This window comes from Dicentrarchus labrax, unplaced genomic scaffold, assembly GCF_905237075.1.
Source record: "Dicentrarchus labrax unplaced genomic scaffold, dlabrax2021, whole genome shotgun sequence".
Lineage (NCBI taxonomy): Eukaryota > Metazoa > Chordata > Actinopteri > Moronidae > Dicentrarchus > Dicentrarchus labrax.
Genome location: NW_026136723.1, coordinates 24,371,706 through 24,393,433, shown reverse-complemented (window position 1 = coordinate 24,393,433; position 21,728 = coordinate 24,371,706). Strand labels below are relative to the sequence as shown.

At 42.7% G+C, this 21,728-nt stretch overlaps 1 protein-coding gene across 18 annotated transcripts in view; it reads right to left on the bottom strand.

Annotated features, from left to right (window-relative positions):
• Positions 1 to 21,728, bottom strand: part of macf1a (microtubule actin crosslinking factor 1a) — a 224,325-nt gene that overhangs the window by 127,265 nt on the left and 75,332 nt on the right. For 16 of the 18 annotated variants that reach the window (XM_051391458.1, XM_051391467.1, XM_051391460.1 and 13 more), the window contains one exon: positions 4,538 to 4,599. In XM_051391458.1, coding sequence (XP_051247418.1) covers positions 4,538 to 4,599 — 62 coding nt within the window. Of the gene's footprint in view, positions 1 to 4,537; positions 4,600 to 7,551; positions 7,951 to 13,183; positions 13,676 to 21,728 lie in introns of those variants that run through there. The other 2 variants (XM_051391459.1, XM_051391462.1) reach the window with 2 other exon arrangements.

The window sequence follows — 21,728 nt, the reverse complement described above, 5'->3', positions numbered from 1 at the left end:
TCACTACAGTAGAGTAGAGTAAAAGCTGCTATACTACAGCTAAAGCTGCCCATCAAGGGAAATGTATCTAGATTTCTGTGTTTCACGTTCCCATGGGTGCCCATCAGAAAGTCCCACTGCATGACAACTCATCAAAAAAGTTTACAGAACAGTGTGTGATATTCACTGCTGTTAAAAATACAACATCCAGTAAAGCTCAGTTCAGTCTAGGCACACGTCACTGAATTTAAAATTGCTCTAACACCCAGCTGGATCTGTAGATTGTTGGGGTGTGTGTGTGGGTGTGTGTGTGTGTGTGTGTGTGTGTGTGTGTGTGTCTTAAGGGATGTGGCTCACACAGCCAGCCGTGTCTGATGTGTACTGACGGCAGCTGTCATATGCCTTTGGTACTAAAGCTGTCATATAGAGGTAATGTTAAGGCCCACAGGCACGCTGATAGCACCTGGGCACTGCTCTCACATACTGAACACAAATCTGGTTGGGACTTAAATTGGAAAGAACACCTTTTATCAAACAGCTTTAAATATTTGTTGTCACATATTGTATAAATAGGGTCTGACAGTTACAGTGGGGTGATAGAATGACTGAAGACAATTATCTGAATGCCAATTAAGGATGTGTTACAGAGTGAGTCATGCTGCGCACTGTACTGATCCAACATAACGTGACATGCCTTATCTGTCAAACCCCACATACTGTATGGTTGTTGCTTTAAAAACGTAAACCTTACTTTTAAAATGATAACCTGACTGCACCGGATGGATTGTTACATAAGACCATTTAGGAAGTTGTCCGTAGAAACGGTTTGAAAAAGGGCAGGCGCTTTCAAAAAATACTTTTTGGATGAACCACCTGTCTATCACAATCACAGGCTAACTTCAACCAATCAGATCAATGAACGCAAGTTGGGAGAAGAGAAAAAAACGTCTCCAGTGCTTCTTTGCTCTTCTTTCAGTGAAGAAATACACTCCAGTTCTAATGTAACTGATGCTGGCAGCAGCTAACCTCTTTAGGAACCACCATTGTTGTTTTTTAACAAACAGTTGCTTCTCGCTGCCTCACACTGCTAGTAGTTCCTCAAAGGACGCCGATTGGTCCAAACCACAAATACATGGCGTACAGACTGGCGAGATGGATTCTCACATGATCTTGTGATCTTGTGATCTCGCAGATCCAGCAAGGACAGCAAAATTACCCCTCTTGCAAGAAAAATGCTTGCAGCTTCTCTCCATTTATTTATCTATTTATTTTACTCGGGTGCATATCTCAAATCATTCTAAAAGTACTGTACAGGACTCATTAACATGCGATTATGAAAGTCAGTGTTTTTAGCAACATTTGCTGATGTGTTTGTTGTCTCAGGCCTGGTTGCTGTGCTACAGTAGCTCATTTGAGAGGGCCCGCAAATCACAGACAAACAACGACAGACAGACTGCATGTGGTCAAACATCTTGTTAGCCCACGGAGCTACAGCAAGCGGCCAACAGTTCTTCGAAAAAACCTCTTGCCTCCTCCTGTCTTCTTAATCCACCGCTACCGGATTGGCGCTCACTGTGTCAACACCCTGCTGGGTCAAAGTGTGTCACCGAATGCCAGCAGGTAGCTCGGAGGCCAGTGTTTATATTGGGCCCCTGTTTGCACTGTATACACGCACGCATGCACGCACACAAACACACACACACACACACACACACACACACACAACCGTTAACACCCTTCACACCTGAGCAGCCAAACGCATACCAGACATGACACATGAAGAGCAAACAGGAAACAAGGAGCGATAAGGTCAGTTCGTAGGAAGCTGTGGGCAGAGGACACCCGTCTACCTTTGTCTACCTTTCTTTTTTTTGGCTCTTTAAAGTTCCTTCTCTTTGTCTCAGGAGCTTATTTTCTATTCTGCCTTTCTTTCTTTCTCCCTCTCAGCTTTCGTTGTGTTTTCTCTGTCTGTGTTTGTCTATAATCGCCGCTGATAGGGTGGAGGTTTGCAGAATCAACAGTCCTGGCTAAGAGTCAACAGATGATGTAGACGCTGTACTATTTCACCCCGCTCTCTATTCAAGAGCACAGGGTTGGGACATAATAGCTTTTTGAAATATTACTTCTTTAGCAACACTTTTTCATCCAGCGGCAGCAGATATTTCAACGGATGAGACAAGAGTTGCTTCTCCTCTTTCATTTGCTATCCCATGTTGTAATGTCACCCTCCCCTCACCATCTCCTTCCCTTCCATCCGTCCTCTCCTCTTCCTAAAGTTCAGCACTCTCTTTGATGAACAGAACTCTAACCCTGCCCTCTGTACTAATTTAATGGCTGACATCGTGTGCCTGCGTGAGTGCTTAAATAAAAAGAGGTGTAAGAACAGCAGTTGTTCATGGTGCATTATGCCGCCTCGAGCCACTGTCTGGGCTGTCCTTCTTTTTATACATTGTTTTTTGTTGTTGCTTCGTCTATTCTAGGCCCATGTCTGTTCATGTCCATTGTTTAAAGGTGTTTCTTACTTTTAAAAAAAAAAAAAAAACTATTTAGACACTTTTTCCAATCCAACTGTCTCACTCTCACAGGGCTGCAAATAAATTATCATTAATTAATCTGTAAATCTTTTGGTCTATAAAATGTCAGAAAACAGTGACTCTTGCCAAGAGCACAAATTGACATTTTGTTTGATTGGTCAGACCACAAGTTCAAAACCCAAAGATTGTGAATTTTACTATCATAGAAGACAAAGAAAACCTGCAAATATTCACATTAGAGAGGCTTAAATGATTTGTCAAATATCAAAATTGTTTCCAATTATTTTTCTGCAGATTGACTAATCAGTTCATCACCTATTTATTCCAGCTATGCTCTCATGTAATAGCGCGCACACACAGAACATTACAAATTAATAGGAGTTGCATTTCCAGCTCTGAAAAAATCCATCCTCCCATTTCTCCCCTGCTGCTCTCTCTCCATCTCTGACCTACATTTACAGTCTGTGGTCGCTCTGGCAGTGCCAGCTGATATAGAGTTACACTCACAGGCTGGTACTGTGACGACAGTTGCTCCAGAGTTATGGGGTCGGACAGACGTTTCATTCCCGGGTCATGTGACAGAAATACCCTGCATTCTCCTCTCCTCAATCTTTACTGCCTGTCTGTGTGTGTGTGTGTGTGTGTGTGTGTGTGTGACACATGCTATACATACTGTTCTCTGTGGAAGTGATAGAAATGTCATGTGTATATGTGTGCAGATGTGATGTGAGCAAAGGCAGCTGTCTGTGACCTACAAAGGAGACACTATCTGTAGATAGATAATAGTTAGAATAGGCAATAAATCAGTGTTTACCTTTCCTTTTATTATCTTCAGGGAAAACAATCAATGTCTAAGCGTTTGACTCAGCATGCAGCATTCTAACTGTTTTTTTGCCAAGATTTCATGGCGGTCCTTTAATAGAGATCGTATTTAGCTGAATCTATTCCTTTAGTTGTATCTTTATTGATGTCTTCAAATGCAACAATCACATTCAGGATCCAGGCTGGACAAAGAAAGTCTGACAATCAATAATTTAATATCCGCATTCAAGTAAACCTTTCTAAACTCACAACCGCTATTAAATATTCATTCAGGACTCACATTTAGTGAATTCACCACTTTGCTTTCGCTGCTCCAGTAAATATGATTGAATAGTTAACATGACTGGATGGAGGCAAGCGGTTTAACAATCTGTAACTTTAGAGCCATTACGAACAGCGATAAAGCAAAGAGGCACAGTGATCCGGACAGATGCAACAGTGCAGTCGGCTGCTCGGACAAGGCCGCGTTAAGACAATAGCATGCCAGAAAACAGGAGACACTGGACAGAGAGGAGGATCTACGTCACAAATAAAAATGAGAAATATTTTATGAAGCCAATATTCTGCAAGAAACAATGCTTAGAGATACCTGTAGAACAATACAAGGTGGATGAACAAGATGGAGAGTAGCAAAGGTCATTTTTTTTACTTTTTTCTTATTGTGCTCAGTTTGTTGCCTCATTAAAAAGGCAGAGGTGGGAATGAGTCATGAAATAAAATTAATCCCAACCAGGTTACCTGGAGACGTAGAAGTGCTGTTTCTGAAGCTATGATTATGCTCCGGCTAGATTTAAGACATACAGTCCAGCTCCTTTACGACATGAATGAATGTTATGTGAGAAGGCATAGGAAGTCTGATTTTAGAATATTAGCTTCATATGTATTGGATGATACAGCATAGTTATGTTTGGTATATGACATATGACAGTATATGAAGCCTTGTGAGAAAGGAGTGTTACATCAAAAAGCTTTGACTCAAAAGCAGGTTTGATAGTTTGTTTGTTTTGTGTTTGTGGGAGGTAACAGAGTTAAGTTTAAATTTTTACTTCTATTTAGGAAAAGAGATAAGATGACAGCTAAAATTCAAGCCCAGGTCTTGAGCATTTAATATAAAACAACCCTTAAAAACTCATTTTCACAAAGCAAACAAAATGGACATTGCAAACCCCTTGAATTTGGGGGGGGGGGGGGCGCGCACATACCTTGATGAGATGCTTGTTGACCCATTTTGTGAAGGTTTTCTTCTGCACCCTGTCCCGCTCATCTGAAGAAACAGAAACAAAGAGAGAGGAGGAAGGTTAATTACATAATCCAAATCCAGCATGGTTTCGACAGGCAGCGTGATTATTCCACTGAATTATGCAGATGAGGTCACACACACACAAATCCAGCTCAGAAGGGCAAAGCCTTGGGCTAAACCCCCCACACCATGAAACACTAATCAAAGCTATACCTAAGAATATTACATTCAATTTCTGACAATACATCCTCCAGAATGTTACGAGACATTAACAGACACTAACACACAAGTGCTTTATAGTTACTACATGTTTTAGATCTTACTCAGCAGTAATTTAAGCAGTGCTGTATAAGAGCTCATGTAAATACAAACACATAGTTAAGAGGCTGTAAAGGTTCTTTGAGTTCATGGACAACAACTCTATGTCATGCTGATAAGAACCTCTTTATCTCCAAAGTGAGCTCTCATAAAGTCTTGAGCCGCTATCTTCACTATGTGTAAACTGGATGACATCATCCTGAGTAAACTGGGGTCGTAATGAAGCTCAAAACATCGTTCTTGTTTTGCCCATTAACTTGAATTGAAAAGGTCGCCTGCATGTCTATCATCTTCTGCTGCTACTCCAAGAGATCCCTCCTTCTTTAGTTCAGTCTAAAGGTTTAACCTTTCTGTCTGTAGCCAGGCAGAGGTCCAGCCTGCAACCTCCACAGGCCACATGCGTGAGGCAGCCAGGCCAGGAATAGAGCCTGATGCTGAGCCACAACTGTGTTATCTCCCCACTCCCCCCGTCACCACCACTACCACCTCCTCTTCCTCCACACTAACGGAGCCTCTCTCTGCTCGTATCAGTCTGTCTAGGAGAAAACACAGACCCGCTCTCCTTTTCCCTTCCCGCCATTCTGTTAAATATCTAACTTCCTTCTGGAGGGGTAGTTTCAAGTGATACTGCGTGTTCTTGAAACTGCTTAAGTCACTGTGAAGGATACAAAATGCAAGGTGTGTGCAACATACAGTGATACGGTACACAATCCAACAAAGTTTGTAAAAGAAAGACTTCACGTGGCCATTGCACATGAGATTACAAGACACTAGAACTTTACAGCAAAAATGACAAATATTCTCCTCTTCAAACTTCTCATTTGTGAAGATTTGCTGTTTTTCTCTGTTTATTATGTGACACTAAACTGAATATGTTTTGACTTTTTGTCATGCAAAACAAGACAATTGAAGACGTCGATGTGGGTTTTAGGTATCTGTGATTTTTCTGATGCTTTACAGTCCAAGGCTAACCAATCATTCAAGAAAATAATCGGAATATATATCAATAACAAATAAAAACCTTAGCTGGAGCTCTATAAGACACTGCTACACAACCAGAGCATCGTCCGCTAACATCTATATAGAAGTATAGTGTATAGTTTTATGCTTTTTAAATAACATGTCAGCAGAAATATAAATGGAGTATTAAAGAACAAAGAAATATAATATGATAATGATTCAGATCATATTTCACTTTATTTTCAATTTATTACTCGGGTCTTTCTGGTTATCTGTAAAAAAAATTTTTTACCATTTACGTTTCAGCTACTTTAGTTACTAAATGTCAAACATATTTAATATTAGTGAAAATATTCACTCCAGTAGTTGAAAATGGGTGTAATAATACAACTATGACAGGGGACTTTTGTTTCTCATACCGAGACTAGCACATACACCCAACACCTCAGTGACAGAAGAATATTTTCCCTCCAGTTTATCAAACAGATTCAGCTCCAGCCAATCAGAGCACAGTCTGCTGCAGGTACCTCCCTTCCGGCCAGCTGTATATCAGTTGCCATGGTGAAACCATGAGGGAGAGCAGCCATGGGGAGAGATAAATGGTATCACTTCCTCCTTCAAAGATCTTGTTATGTTGTCTCTCTTGATCACCCACACCTATACAAACACACAGCCACAGATTTCCACAGAGCCTCTAAACACCTCTGACACTTTAAACGTCCAGCTCCAAAAGTAGAACGGATTTCCAAAGGGGAAATTCGATTTAGGTACTTAGTAGGTCAAATATCCCAACTGGATAAAACTCAGTGTCAATCTGAACGCTGCATACCACACATACACATACACATACACATACACATACACATACACATACACAGGGTGACACACTGAGGAGTTTACATAAAGGGCAGGCCCCTCAGGCAAAGAACACATGTTTCAACATTCTGTTGCAAAATAGTTTCACCACTGCTACACGCCTTGCTTCCCAAACTTGTCGGGGTAGCTGAGCTAGTTAACCCGGAGGAAACACTCAGGCTTTTATTAGGTCACACAAAAACACACACACACACTCATCGCGGAGCCTGTGAAGACTAATCGGGTCCATCGAGGTGTGGTAATCGGATCATCAATCCATCACGTCTGATCTCTCTGATCTTAAGCGTTATCATTTACAAAACCAAAACTGTAGCCATGAGAAGAGTAGAGGTATGTGAGTGACAGCCACGGAAAGGCGCTCATTTATCTACAGAGGGCATTGTTCAGATCGACACACCCCCTACCATGCTGTCCAAAGGCAACATAACACACACACACACACACACAAACAAACAGCTGCCTCGACCTTTGTCCTAACACCCACAATGATTAATAGAGACCACATATAGTATTGTCACTGTTGTCACCGGTATGTGTACAAATAGGAACTGTTCAAACACACAGTGAAACACGTGCTGACAGGAGCCACTCCAACCACTGACAGCATGTAAACAACCACCTCAAACACTGTACTGCTACTCTATGGGCATGTACACACACACACACACACACACACACACACACACACACACACACACACACACACACACACACACACACACACACACACACACACACACACACACACACACACACACACACACACACACACACACACACACACACACACACACACACACACGTACATGTTGGTACACTGACCTGCACAGCACATGAGCGAGTACAGGTGAGCGTTGAGATGACATTCATTCCTGTAGTCGGGCCACATCGTCCACAGCTCTTTTTTTGTTTTCCTCCTCCGCTAATCAGAGCTTCATTTGATGCTAACGGTGCACAATCCAAGACAAGAAGTCAGATAATTATAGCGGTAAGACGTCTTTGGCAACAAGCTGCCTCCACGTATCCAAAACTGAAAGCTGCAGGGTGAGTGTGAGCCACCAGGAGAGCACCGGCAGGTACTACGAGTTTCTCTACTCTTCTGTTGCTTTCATATCTCTGTGGTTCACCCTTTCCCTCTCTCCTCGATTCCTGTGGTAGCTGCCATGACAGCCTCTCTTGGCAGGCATTCTCGCTCGGTCCCTCACTCTCTTTCCCCAGTAGCAGTTGCTCTCACACGTGTGTGTCAAAATCAGCGTCAGCTCCTTGCCGTCAGTCCAAAAAGGACGGCCTCCCTCCCTCCCTCCCTCCCTCCACTCAGTTCTACTTCCTGACCAGGCAGTGGCACTCTCTCACTCTCTCACTCTCTCTCTGTCACTTGTTCCCTCGCTTGCTCACTCGCTCTTACCAGGCCACAACAGACGGTCTGTACTCAGACTGCAGCTGACGGTGGCTCTGCAGAGCTGCAGGAGTGCTTGCTATGTTTATCTTTTTCTCTGTTTTCTTTCTACAATGCCTCTGCCTCTCTGCGTAGGTAAGCAACTCTCCTTGCTGACATGTACGATCCAAAGGGACAATTCTCTTTTTCAGTCGACTGCCTGTAAAGGACAGTAGATATTGAGAGGCTGTTCTCCTTTTTATTCACAGAGTAGAACTGGAGGAATTATAGTGTTGTTCAAAAGGAGCCTGTGGCAGTTTACATGTATCCTGCAGAGAGTTTCTTAAAAGGCAATTCTGAAAATAAAGAGTGTTTTAAGTCCCAGACACATCCATTTGGGGTGATGTAATCCACTCGAGGCCTCTTTAGATGCCACAGAAACACAAAAGCATCCAAAAATACACAAGTATGGCGTTCAAGCTGACAAAAGCCAGATGCAGCAGCTTCCAGATATCTCCATTTCCTTCATTTCCATGCCTTTTCTCTCGTTCCTTTTCCCACGTTTCCTTTCCTTAAGAGGCAAACACAAACTTCCCAGATTTCTTTTGTAGAAGAGTCAACAGCCCTGAGGCTTTTCTGCTCCCAGCGAAGCAAGCCCTGTAGCTTTCTGAAGAAAACCGAGGGAGAGACTGTGACTTGGGCTGAGATGTACTTCAGTCTGAAGAGAGGCCTGGCGGATGCGTGATAGTATTTAATTTAATACTGAAAGAAAAAACCAAGCCCAGGCCATTCATCTCATTACTGCATGTGTGTCGTGTGTGTACAACAGGGAGAGTGCGTACGTAAGAGCTTTGGTCATCTTTCTGGCCTCGGTCCACAGTTGTGCCTTTCAGACAGAGACAATAAGCAGCAGTGGATAAGAGGCCTGTAGCAGCCTCTAACTCACACTGCCTGGTGGTGAACACAACCTCCAGTCACAGCAAAGAAAATTCACTGCTTCATTTCACAGCTGGCAGCCTGAACTTATATTTTTATGAACCCTCTCTCTGCCTTCCCGCCGTTTTTGTTCGTCGCTGTCTCTCAAAATAGCTCTGCCGCCCCAGACAGTGCCGGCACAGTTCTGAATCATTTCTGCTCTGTCATGGTAAAAAAAAATAAAATAAAATAAAAACAGAGTGAAGAATCAGCAGTGTGGAAACAATGAGCCTGCACGGGCTAAAAGCTCGGCGGTGGCCTCAAACATGAGCCTTCAGAAGGTCATGTGATCTGGCCAGGAGTCAGGAAGTGAGGAGACGTCATCAGAGCAAAGGCTGATATGACAGCAGCTCACTCTTCGAGCAGGTGTATGGCCACACACACACACACACACACACACACACACACACACACACACACACACACACACACACACACACCTGACCGGGCGAGACAGTGACTCACACACCCTTACAGTCACAACAAGCTCAGACAGGGTAACACAAGCTCCTCCTCCTCCTCCGTCTCTCTCTCTCTCTCTCTCTGCGTTCCCTCCACCAGCGAAGTCACTCCTTCATCTCCATCCCTCCCTCTTTGAGATCCTCTTCCTCTCTGCTCCCTCTCGTCATCGTATTCTTCCTTTCCTCCGTGCCTTCACAGTGAATCTCTCCTCTTTCCATCTCTAAGGGACCATCCATACTAAAAATACCAGACGGAGCTTACGTCTCTAATGCCACGCGGCGTGCTTATCCCTCGCTCCCTCCTTCTCGCCCTGTTATCACCTCTAATCTCCCTCGCTCTCCCTCTCTGCTGCCCCGTCTTTCCGGTGTTCTGGCGTTCTCCTCTTGTGATTCAATTAAAATGAAAAAGTGGGAGGGATGTTTCCAAGTGTCCCCCCCTTTTCCTCTTTTTTTTTTTTTAAGTCCACCATATAACTGTCCCCTTTTTTAACTTTCCCTTTCATTTTCTGTTTCTTTCTGAGCCAGGCTGGCTCCCAGGGTTCATTTATCCTCCTCCTCCTCCTCCTCCTCCTCCTCCTCCTCTCTCCCTCTCTGGTGACACTCTGGCAGCAGCATCCATTCCTCTTTTTTTCCCATTTCATTCTTCCCTTTCTTCCGCTTCTTATCCCATTTTTCTCTCTGAGCTACGGACATTGAATGCTAAACGTTTGTAAAGCAAAATAAGCTCAATCTAGGCCTGCAAATCAGCTGACTGGAGGAGGCAAACTTTCTGTGTGTTCAATTCATCTTCATCTTCATTTGTCTTATTCATTTATTTGCATAGATTTGTTCTCAAAGGTCCAGTATCAAATCTTAAACATCCAAACTGTCTCTCTCCCAGCTTAGCTAATAGTATGTCCCAATTACACACTAAACAGCTGTCCAGTTAGCCTAGTTAGCCACAAGCACTAAGCCCTGTCATCAGATTAGATTCAACCTGCCCTCCTGTGGCCACAGAAGAGACACACCTGAGGGCTGAAATGAAGCCAACAATCTCATATTAGAGTATGTGTAAAAATACAGAGAAAATATGTAAAACTAACCTGTAATGACACAAGATAAAAAAAGAAACCACAACAAAAACTCCATATAGCTGATAAATCCATTAGTAAGTCCATATTAATAATTAAAGGTGATTTTACTGCCGACTCACATCTAAATAAAGACAGCATCTGTGTTGTCCAGTGGTCTTGACATCAAACCACACCTGGCCTCTACTTGCTTTTATATTTTACATTTGTTTGATCAAAAACATTTAAATTGTTTTTAAGTTTTAATTAGTGGGATTTATTGTGGCTCAGTATTACTGTTTTATAAGCCATTATTTTTTATTTTTTATTATAATCAGCTGTAAATTAAATTAAATTCATAACTTTTGATATTATATTATTGGACATGCTACACTGTGTTCAAAACGCAGAGAACTACAGTGCTTAGCATTTTCTAAGAAAGTGTAAACCACCATGATTTACATGTTGTGTCAATTTAAACCACATCGTGTTCATATAGCACGCTGCACCCCCACACGTACACTGCAACGCTACCGCACTGACAGGCTTGGTTTTCTGTGATAACTTAAATGAGGTTAGGATCACAGCCTCACGCTATATGATCACACGACACACACACACACACACACACACACACACACACACACACACACACACACACACACACACACACACACACACACACACACACACACACACACACACACACACACACACACACACACACACACACACACACACACACACACACACACACACACACACACACACACACTCTTACTTCAGTAGCTCATCTAGAACCTAGAGACAAGATCGAACAAGCAAGTAAACGTGAAAGTCAAGTCTGACGCTTGAGTAAAGTCCTGCCTCACCCTGGTTTCAAAATCACTCATGTGGACACGTCCCTAATACTCATTATGAGAGGCACATTGTAACTGTTTCTAATCAACTATATAAAAGGTATATTTTAATCTACCTTATATAAATGAAAATATCACTGAGTTTGAGTCACCAACAGTTGTCTGGTTTCTTAATCCTTAAGTGAAACATAATGGGCACAGCACCCTCAACTGACCATATAGGATATGTCGATATGTAAGGCTCCTGTTTTATATTAGGGAACAGTCCAACTACACAATACATATTCATATATTTTTTTATGACAATTTTGCTAATTGCTATTTCCTTCAGAGTTTTGGTGTATAAAGAAAGATGAAAGAATGACCAGGTAAAGTGATTTTAGCCATATTTCAGGCACACAGAGGGAGAGAGTGCACATAAATGAATTGGGTATGATGTATGAAGTATCACTTTAATATCAGAAAAGGGTCATTTGACTTTTTTATTACTTGTGTTTCTCATTATTCTCCCTCAAAAGTATCCTGTGTCTCCTCATTTACTTCTTTAATTTGCTTCATAGCAGTAACATTTTCTTTGGTACTCTTTTCTGCCTTCAACTACCCGCCTGTCTGTCTTACCATCACTGTTGCATCTGCTGCCCTTGCAGTATTGATCAACCTCATTGATCTGCACTGTTATGTCACGCCAGATAAATCTCCCCTGGTGAATCTAAGCCAATCATTTCATTCAGACAAAATTAGAATCAAATGCCTCATCTACTAATGAGGACTAACCTAGAATACGGCCCAGTTTTTCCAGTGTTAGGAGCCACTGGATTTGAACCAACACGAGGACTATGTGGATTAACAGCTACTGAGCAAATGTATAAAGGTCAGTGTAAACATCATGTCATAATGGTTTAGATACAGCAGGCTGTTACATAATGAATATCTGCATCAGGCTTTACATGAGTATTAGCACTAAAGCTAAACTAGGAAAGCCAACTGGAATTTGTTTCATGCCTCAAAAACATGGTGTTACATCAGTGTTTACCATTAGCGATGAATAATTGGACACATGATTAAACTCAGCAGCTTACTGGCAGCACAACAGCTCGTTGCTTGGTGTAAAGCATGTAGTCCTTAAAACAAAAGACATAGCTGGCCGCTTAAGCAGCCAAAGACACACACGGATTGCATTCTCCAGGTTGCATTACATGATGTGGCCATATGATTCAAAAGCCCATGAAATATAACACCCTTTCTCTACAAAAGAGCCAAATATGGAAGGTTCAGCTGCACTGACTCATGCATTAGCAGCAGATGAAATACAGCAATCAGGTCCTGCAGCACAAAAGCCATAAAACAATGTCTCACTGTAACAGGGGATGAAACAGGAGAAACCGATATGGTCTAACAGCAAACTAAATTTCAGCTAAACTCGAAAGCATGAGGGGAGATCCTGCTGCAAGCTAGGAAAAAAAATTCTTAATGAAATGATTTAAATGAAGACACTGACGGATAAGTGAAGTTGCCCATTAGAAAAATGCTGGACTAGAGGGGGTGGAGCCTAAACAGGAAGCACATGTAGCTGATGTCAATCCTTCCTTTCTCCCCACAAAGATAAATCATAGCTGGAGCAGTGATAGAAAAAGACACAAGCAATAAAAAAAAAGAAACAGGAAGAAACATGTTTAGCTTATCCTTCCCTCTCAGCAGCAGTTGGACAAAAACATTAACAAACTTTAAAATTACCTTTTCCAAAATCAGGTGTCCGCCGACGACGGCGACGGTAAAACCAAAATCCAGCTGCTGTTAAGAAGTGAAAAGTCACCACCAGGATGGGCGTTATGACTGTAGGGTCTGTTAGAAAGTCCATCTTGACTCACAAACTGTTGCTCTGCTTCCTAAACGCCTAAAAAAAAGTGTCCAGGTAGCTCCACAAGTCCAAAGACTAACCAGAAACTAAAGTTACTGCAGCTCCACTGACTGCAGGCTTCCAGGTAAAGTCCAAAATCTGGTGGTATCCAAAGAGGAGAGATTTTACAGTAGATTTCTAAACGTCAGTCAGCAGAATCGTGAGGATCCTTCTTCTCCTTTCACTTCTTCTGTTTTGACACAAGACAAAAAAAATCTTCCCGTCCTTTCTCAAGTATCTCTGAACTTTCAGCACATAACTACTGCAGCTAGTAAGTTCTGAGTTCTTCTCTCCATTCAGATACCCTCCCTCTTTCCCCCATGCCTCTCTCTCTCTCTCTCTCTCTCTCAATCTCGCTCGCTCTCTGACACTCTAACAGTGAATTCCATTCCCCTGAAACAAGCCACCAGACTGTAGCCGTTGCTCAGCGCACCGTTATAAAACCGGTAAATAAATGAAATGGGACTAAACGAACGGAAATGTGTGTGTGTGTGTGTGTGTGTGTGTGTGTGTGTGTGTGTGTGTGTGTGTGTGTGTGTGTGTGTGTGTGTGGTTGCCTCACACTCTCAAAAAGGAAACCACACGGGAGATACCCACATGCTCTTCTTCCTGTGTGTGTGTGTGTATTTGTACTGTAGCGTGTTAAAGCCATTCTATATATTTGTATATGAGCATATTTTATGCATTAGTATGTGATCATGCCTGCAGTGCATACACATGTGGGCAAGCTAGGAGGTGTGTGGAAGTGTGTGTGTGTGTGTGTGTGTGTGTGTGTGTGTGTGTGTGTGTGTGTGTGTGTGTGTGTGTGTGTGTGTGTGTGTGTGTGTGTGTGTGTTTACTTCTTGTTGCTATGAGTGAGCAATGCATCCTGGCTGTGATATTTATGAGCAGCTATCTTTGAATGATGTCTGCTGACTGTGATGGTGTGCAGACAGAGGGGGTGATCAAACCAAGGTGATCAGTGTGTGTGTGTGTGTGTGTGTGTGTGTGTGTGTGTGTGTGTGTGTGTGTGTGGTGTGTGTGTGTGTGGTGGGGTGGGGGGGTTAATGCATTACAGTGATTCAGCATGATTCAGGCTGCAGACTGGCAGGGGGTCTTCTCAACTTGCAGAGAAGTGTGTGTGTGTGTGTGTGTGTGTGTGTGTGTGTGTGTGTGTGTGTGTGTGTGTGTGTGTGTGTGTGTGTGTTGTCTGTGGTCGAGTTATCAACTCTGCTCTGAAAAGCCACTGACATTTTAGTCCTAGCAACCTCCGACAAAACAATACACAACCACAATCAATCTCCCACCATTTCACTGCCGTCAGGGGAGAAACCTCAGCCCTAAACTTCACTGACGTGTTGGTTTTAATTCAGGTGCTGCTACATGCTGCAATTCGAGCCCATCTTCAAGTTTGTCATTCTGGAAATGCACAGGGTTTTCACCAGAGATGAGCAATAATCTAAAAAGTAATCATGTAGCATGGTGTAGGACATCCTGGTGGATGTATGGAGACGGCAGTAATGAGATTCTTTCCCATTAGTCACTTCTAACCACAATTACCAGATAACATGAGGTAATGGAGCTGTGATCCCGACGCCAGCTGTTTATCCGGGGCTTTCCACCACTGAGGCACAGTTAGTGATATCCCATTGCAACAGAACTACATTACCCAGAGTACCTTTCTGTCCTAAAATTACCTCTGTATCTGATAAACAGGCAACCTGTACTTGAGTTAAATTATTTTTAAAGGAGCATTCCACAGAGTTTCAAGTCTTTGGGAAGCAGAGAGCAGAACTACATTACCCAGAGTCCTTCCTGTAGTAACATTTTGTATTAGAAGATGTAAAGTTCATGGTTGCATTATCATGTAAGATCACTGAGTCCAAACAGCAACCAACATTTAAATGATACAGAGTTAGGAACTTTTTAGGGGGACCATTTTACAATGTTGCAGGTCCTTGGGAATGAGAAAAAATCTTAAACCCTAACCCAAAACAACAAATAAATGACTATTTGAGCATTGCATGTATTGATAAACAAAGAGTCAATGAGGACATAAGCAATAAAAGCAGAAAAAAAAAACATTTAGAAAAATCTGAATAATAAATTGTGATTGATGGTGAGAAAGGCGAGAAGAGGCTAAAGAGGAAATTCAGCAAACCACATGTCTAGTGTGGTAAAGAGTGTGATGCTGCCACTGTGGGGCAGAAGAGACCAACATGTGTGTGTTGGGCTGCAGGATTTAACACATAAACCACTGACAGCAAGACCAGTATCACATTTAGCAGTCTCTATCGCTTTGAGCTCACATTTTGACGTACAATACAACACACACACACACACACACACACACACATTACAGTAAACTCAGGTAACCTGCAATGAATTTTTAAGATATTTTGTTTTGCCTTTAAACATTCACACATAAAAGGACACTACTATTGTCACTATATTTCTTCCTCCCACATACACAGACCCCCACATGGCACACTGGCTGTATTAAAGGCTGCGGTTGTGTATGTAGGTGCCTCTGTGCATGTGCGTATGTCAGCTTTAAGGGTCAAGAGGTCAGGGGTCCAATCCCATGTGCCCCCTCCCCTCTGCAGAAAACGCTGCGTCTGGACACTTTAGCCACATACACACATACAGATACAACCAGGGTGTAACAGAGCCTGGGGATGATGTCAGACTTCGGTACAAGCTCGACACAAGAGGGAGGAGAGAGAAGAAGAAAGAAAAGAGATGGAAAAGAGAGTGTGGGAGGCATCAAGGGAAAAGGAGAGACAAACTATTATTGTAAGGCTTGGTGTTGTATTGGCTGTTTGTGTTGAGAAGTGAATGACTCTTTTTATTCACATATCAGAGAGAGAAATCTCACACTCACTGCCCCCCCCCCCACACACACACACACACACACAACCGACAAAGAGAATGAGAAAGTCACACAACCCTTTTGTGACCGATGTGTACAGTCTCAGCCCCGTCTCTGCTTTCACTATATTAGCATAATTCATCTGATGCTCACCATCGAAGCACTGGCATTTGGCCTCACTGGTCAGACGACCCAATGAAATGATTTTGCATACATCATGTCTAGATGATGCCTCTATGTGCTTGCTTGTATCTCCCTTGCGTGTTTAATGCAGCAGCGTGTCACGTCTCCCGTCTCGCCCTCCCCCAGTACAGCGCAATTCTCCCAGTCAGCATCCTTCACAAAGATAGCCAGGATGCCAGCAAGGTCACCCTGACACACAAACAAAGAAGTATGCAAAAACACACACACTCACACACACTCACAACCAGAAATATACTGTACTTTTATGCTCAGAATTGCTGCCCTGTGCCTTCATGATAGAACTGTAACACACACATTTCTCTCCTCACACACACAGAGAGAGATGAGGGCAGGCAGAGCCATAAAACTGTATCAGCATATGGAAATACACTGCAGGCCAACCACACAGAATGTTCACACAAGCTGCTGTGTTGGACATTATTGAACTGGCTGCAATGTGCAATGTGTTTTTCCTCTAAAAGGACACACGTCTAGCACCTGTCTCTAACACCGGTGAAGGACATGAGGTGAATGGTCTAAATAAAGCTGATGGTGGCAGGAACCTTTTTATTGATACTATTAATCTTTGTGTCCTGATTCAAAATCATACTGTTGCTGATTTTAGACTGTTTTCTTCAAGCAAAAGTCCATATTGGACAATTGTGTTGAGACCAAATTAACAATGTCATTTTGGTATTGGCACTGTAACTGTGCTTTCAAACATACGATGCCCTATTTAACATGAGGCAGAATCCCTGCTGTGTACGGACCACTGCAAGAGGAAATAAGAAAACATATTGTAAAATGTGTTGATGAAGGGCAGAAGGGAGGGTGAGCAGCAAGAGCAGGATGAGGAAAAGGACAATCACATCACAGTGATGAATCATCTAACCTTGGACTTTCATGTCCATGTAGCTACAAAAATTGGGACTTTCCATTCCCTCCCCTCTCGCTCCCTTCAGTTCCTCTGATAGAGTACCATCTGCCACACTGAACTCAATCACCCCTGCATTTAATAGGAGCTTCTACCTATGCAAGCAATCTTTTCTTTGCATCATAAAGAAACTGACAAAGCTAGGATAGTTTTGTGTTGAGGATAAGGTGCACTATCAGATAAAAGAAGATCAAATGTTCTCTCTAACAATCCTAACGCCTCAATAATCATTGCTTTCTGCCATTATGACCTGATACAGTCCTGGTTCTGAATCAGGCAGGGAGATTAACAGTTGCTGTGATGCTGTGGTTTTTGAATGTGAATAAAATGGCTATTCTGAGACTCCTTCACCACACAGCTGCACGTGGTGTGACCGTGACACATTGCCACTGCCTGCCAGACTCCCACCCACTGTTCCCCTGCAGCTGCATGTCCTCTGACCTCTCCATTGGTGAAAATGCAGCAGAAACACTTCCTGTCTGGAAAGTGAGCCGGTCGCCGGAGTCCTGACCTGACATTCTGAGGCTGAACCATTCAAACAAAGTACCAGGAGGGCTCAGACATAACACCAAACGTGCAGGAAACAAGGTGGATGTAGATGAGAGGAAGCAAATACTTGTACATGTTGTGATCAAATATTTCTATCAGCAGCATGCTCAGTACAGTGAGGCACCTGGCTGTCTACTGCGAAACCACTGAACATCCCACTGAAATTATTTCTGAGATCATGAAACAATGAGAGTGCTGGAGTTGTAATTCAGTTTGCAGCACAGTGATAAATACTTGATACAGAGTCTGCAGGGAAAATTGGACCCACTTTGAAATGCATCCAAACTTTGAGACAAACTTTGAGACAAAGTCAGAGACACTCAGCTCCCCTGCAGTATCAAACTCTGCAGTTAGAGGGCGGACTGGGTTCAGTTACAGAGAAGCTAATTCAGCTTGCCTCCACTGTTGCAGCATTGATTTTTAAACATCTTATTCAGCTTAAAACTCCTTAAAAGAAAGTTTAGTCTCACAATTAGTTCCAGGTACAGCACTTTTTTAAAATCTTTTCTCTGGACTTTATGTGTGATGTTCAAGTCTGTTAAGTTTGGTTAAGTCTACATCAATGTACTACTATTATAAGTAACAAGACCTACAGGAGGCACACAGAAAAAAAGGGTCAATGAATTCCCAGCATGGAAACTATGGGTAATAATTCTAAACCCAAACTGTAGTTTAATGTTCAGTACAAGATGAACCCATAATCAGTAAATCATTTACACACATATACAGTTCAGCTCTATCCAGACAAATGGATTTGGCATCACTGGGTCAAACAGGCATAAGCAATCAACCTCAGACTGTTTGTTATTCAGGCATGGATAATCACACAGCGACATCACGATCACTGGACCTGATCGAGGCTTCACTGACAATCCCGTTAACTGTACAGCAGAAACTATATCGGGCCACGAGGTCTTTTAAATAGAAAAAAAGAATTAAAATAGGACACTGAGGAGTTACAGGGTTAAAGAAAAATATATTCCATTGCCAAAAGGGAAGATTATTTAGTCATTTCACTACAAAGCAATTTATTCTAAGAGGCTGGTGGATGGAAAGTGAGCAGTGATTACTGTTTTGTCCAGTTTTTTGTTTGTTTGTTGTATATTACTGTTTATGTATTGTATTTATTTAATATATATACACACGTACTGCATATGTGTGTGTATGGGGTGTCCTGTTCAGATGCATCATATAACCACAGCGTCCACTGTTTGATTCCTGCCTTGCTCTCGGTTTTCTGTCTGTCTCTGTATTATCTGTCCAATAAAAAAGGTACAACATGACAAAACAAATGTTTTATTCCCCAAGCATGTCGGCCATGAAAAGCTAGTGGGAAGTGGGTAACTTTTTTTTATTCTTCTTCATCTCTCACCACGTCCACTCTGTCACCTACTGTGGTCTCTTTCAGGGTGAATACATCAAAGCCTCCCGGTAACGGTACCGCGGACAGTTAAGTAAGTTATGTTTTGACAGAACAACTAAGCGGATCGCCAGACCCGTTCCGAAGAGCAGACAGGAACAAAGCCAGCAGTCATCAGACAGACAGAGAGACAGACAGGCAGCGATACCCCGAGACACCATTAAGAGATTAGAGGACAGGAGAGGAGGATGAAACAGGAGAGGATAGAGGATGAGTGTGGCCCCCAAATAAACTAACAAAGATGGATTAACAGGAGTTGACTCGAGGATACACAGATACACACACACATAACACATTACACAAAACACGGGGGTGCCAGCGAATCACTTAGGGGATGTCACACAGGACAAGTGATGAAAAGTAGGAAGTTGACCCATCTGGAGACAGACTTGAGGTCAGTTTTCCAGCCACTGCTTTGACTGCTAGCTCAAAGAGATGACATTTATCTCGTAAAAGCTCCCTTCCTCCAACAACAGCTCTAATCTGTGTTCATTAAACACAGGCTGACTGTGTGAAACCAGTCACATTTACAGTCCCTCTCATCCTGCTCAACGGTGATGTAATAACCAAAAAGGCTGTTTTCTTGTTATCTGTGTTTCAGGAAACGACAATGAGCATTTCCGTGTGCAGAGATGAAGCCACGAGAGAGAAATGACAGATAGGATAAAATCCTCAGGCAAGTACATTTAAACTTTGCGAGTCAAACTGGGTCACAGGCCCCCGCTGCTACTGAGTCCAAAAATGTCAAGAGAGCAACTCTGTTTCCGGAAGCCTGGATTCCTGCATAGCAAAATTTAATTTCTTGGCTGAGAAAACAGGACAGGTTTTTGAGCCTACACATCCACGAATACAGAAAACACACAGCAGTGGCAAAGCTTTTGTTTTCAGGAAACAAAACCCAATTACCCCTGTCCTTTTTCTCACCCTGCATGATAAAGAGAAAAGAACAAAGACTGGAACAGTTAAGATCTATGCTCTGTTCCCATTGGGCCACACTGACACCAAAAATAGATTATTTTAGCATTTAACATTTGATATGAAGACCATGTATGACTTCTAAAAGCTACGATAGCACAAAAATAGCTGTGATTACTCAAGTGCTTTGGATGTTACATGTAGAAAAGGAAATGACGAAACAGTGACTTTAAAATGAACACATCACCCTTATTGCTTTAAATGAGATCATCTTATGCCAAACTGCAACATCACCCAGTACCGTGCTGCGTTGGCCAGTCTCGGTGCAAGGGCATATCCCTGGTAGTTTACTTTGTAACATGAACACTAACGCAGCCCAGTCCGTTGTTTGCTCCAACTTAACTATCTTATCATAATATAAGTAACATAAGAAATTATTCTTAGGCCCATAATTAATGAAAGACAGACATAAATATCCTCACAAAGGATTGTTTAGGACATCCTGCCCCAAGGTTAAGAATTAAGTTATGCAATGTCGCCTCCATGGTGAAGGGAAACCAACATTAACTGCTGATGGGACGCAAACCTCACCCTCCAATGTCAAAGTCACATGCTTTATAGGCCCGTTCATCCACCCTAGCCACAACAATGCTGTAGTCCTTCTGGTCTGAACATAAAATATACATCGTCATGGCTAATTTCTTATATTATGGATGGTGGAGTTTGGTTTGGTTTGTATGCAGCTTAAACACACTGATCCTGGCTGGAAGCAGGAAACCAGGATGACCTCTGTGACCTGACTCTGTTGCTCCCTCATTCTCAACCATCAGGCTCAAGAGCAGCATGAAAACAGTGATGTTGACCTCTAGAGCATCAACTGCCGTCCTTGGGGCAAAGGGCAAGGATCATGTTGGCGTCTGTGTGTGTGTGTGTGTGTGTGTGTGTGTGTGTGTGTGTGTGTGTGTGTGTGTGTGTGTGTGTGTGTGTGTGTGTGTGTGTGTGACACCAGTGTGAGGAAGTCACCTAAGTAATCTTATCACACAGTTCGATAGAGACAATCTGTCACCCTGAAACCGCTGCTCAGATTGGGCGCCTCCGTGTGTACAGAAAAACAACATGCAAATACTTCCCCGATACATGCGAGAAACCAGGGGTAGTTCGGAGGAAGAGGAGCGTAAAAGCTGTGACCCAGAATGGCAGAGAGAAGCCCTGCATGGATGGATGGTGGGAAAGCAGGGAGGGGACAGACTTGGCAAAAGGGAAGGAGAAAGAGCGATAGATTTATGACCCCGTGAGAAAAGAGAGGCTTCATCCCAACTCTTTTGGTTTTAGTGCCTTAGTTAATCACAGGTTAATGAGCAGGAGAGGGAAGGACACAGAGAAGCAAGAGATAGATACAAAGGCATGGTATAGAAACAAAATGACAATGGAGGGAGTGAATGAGAGGGAAGAAGAAAAACTGTATTTGAAGTGAGATGAATTGACACACAAGCAGAAAACACTAAAGGGAAATAAAGTTGAGAAGGAAAA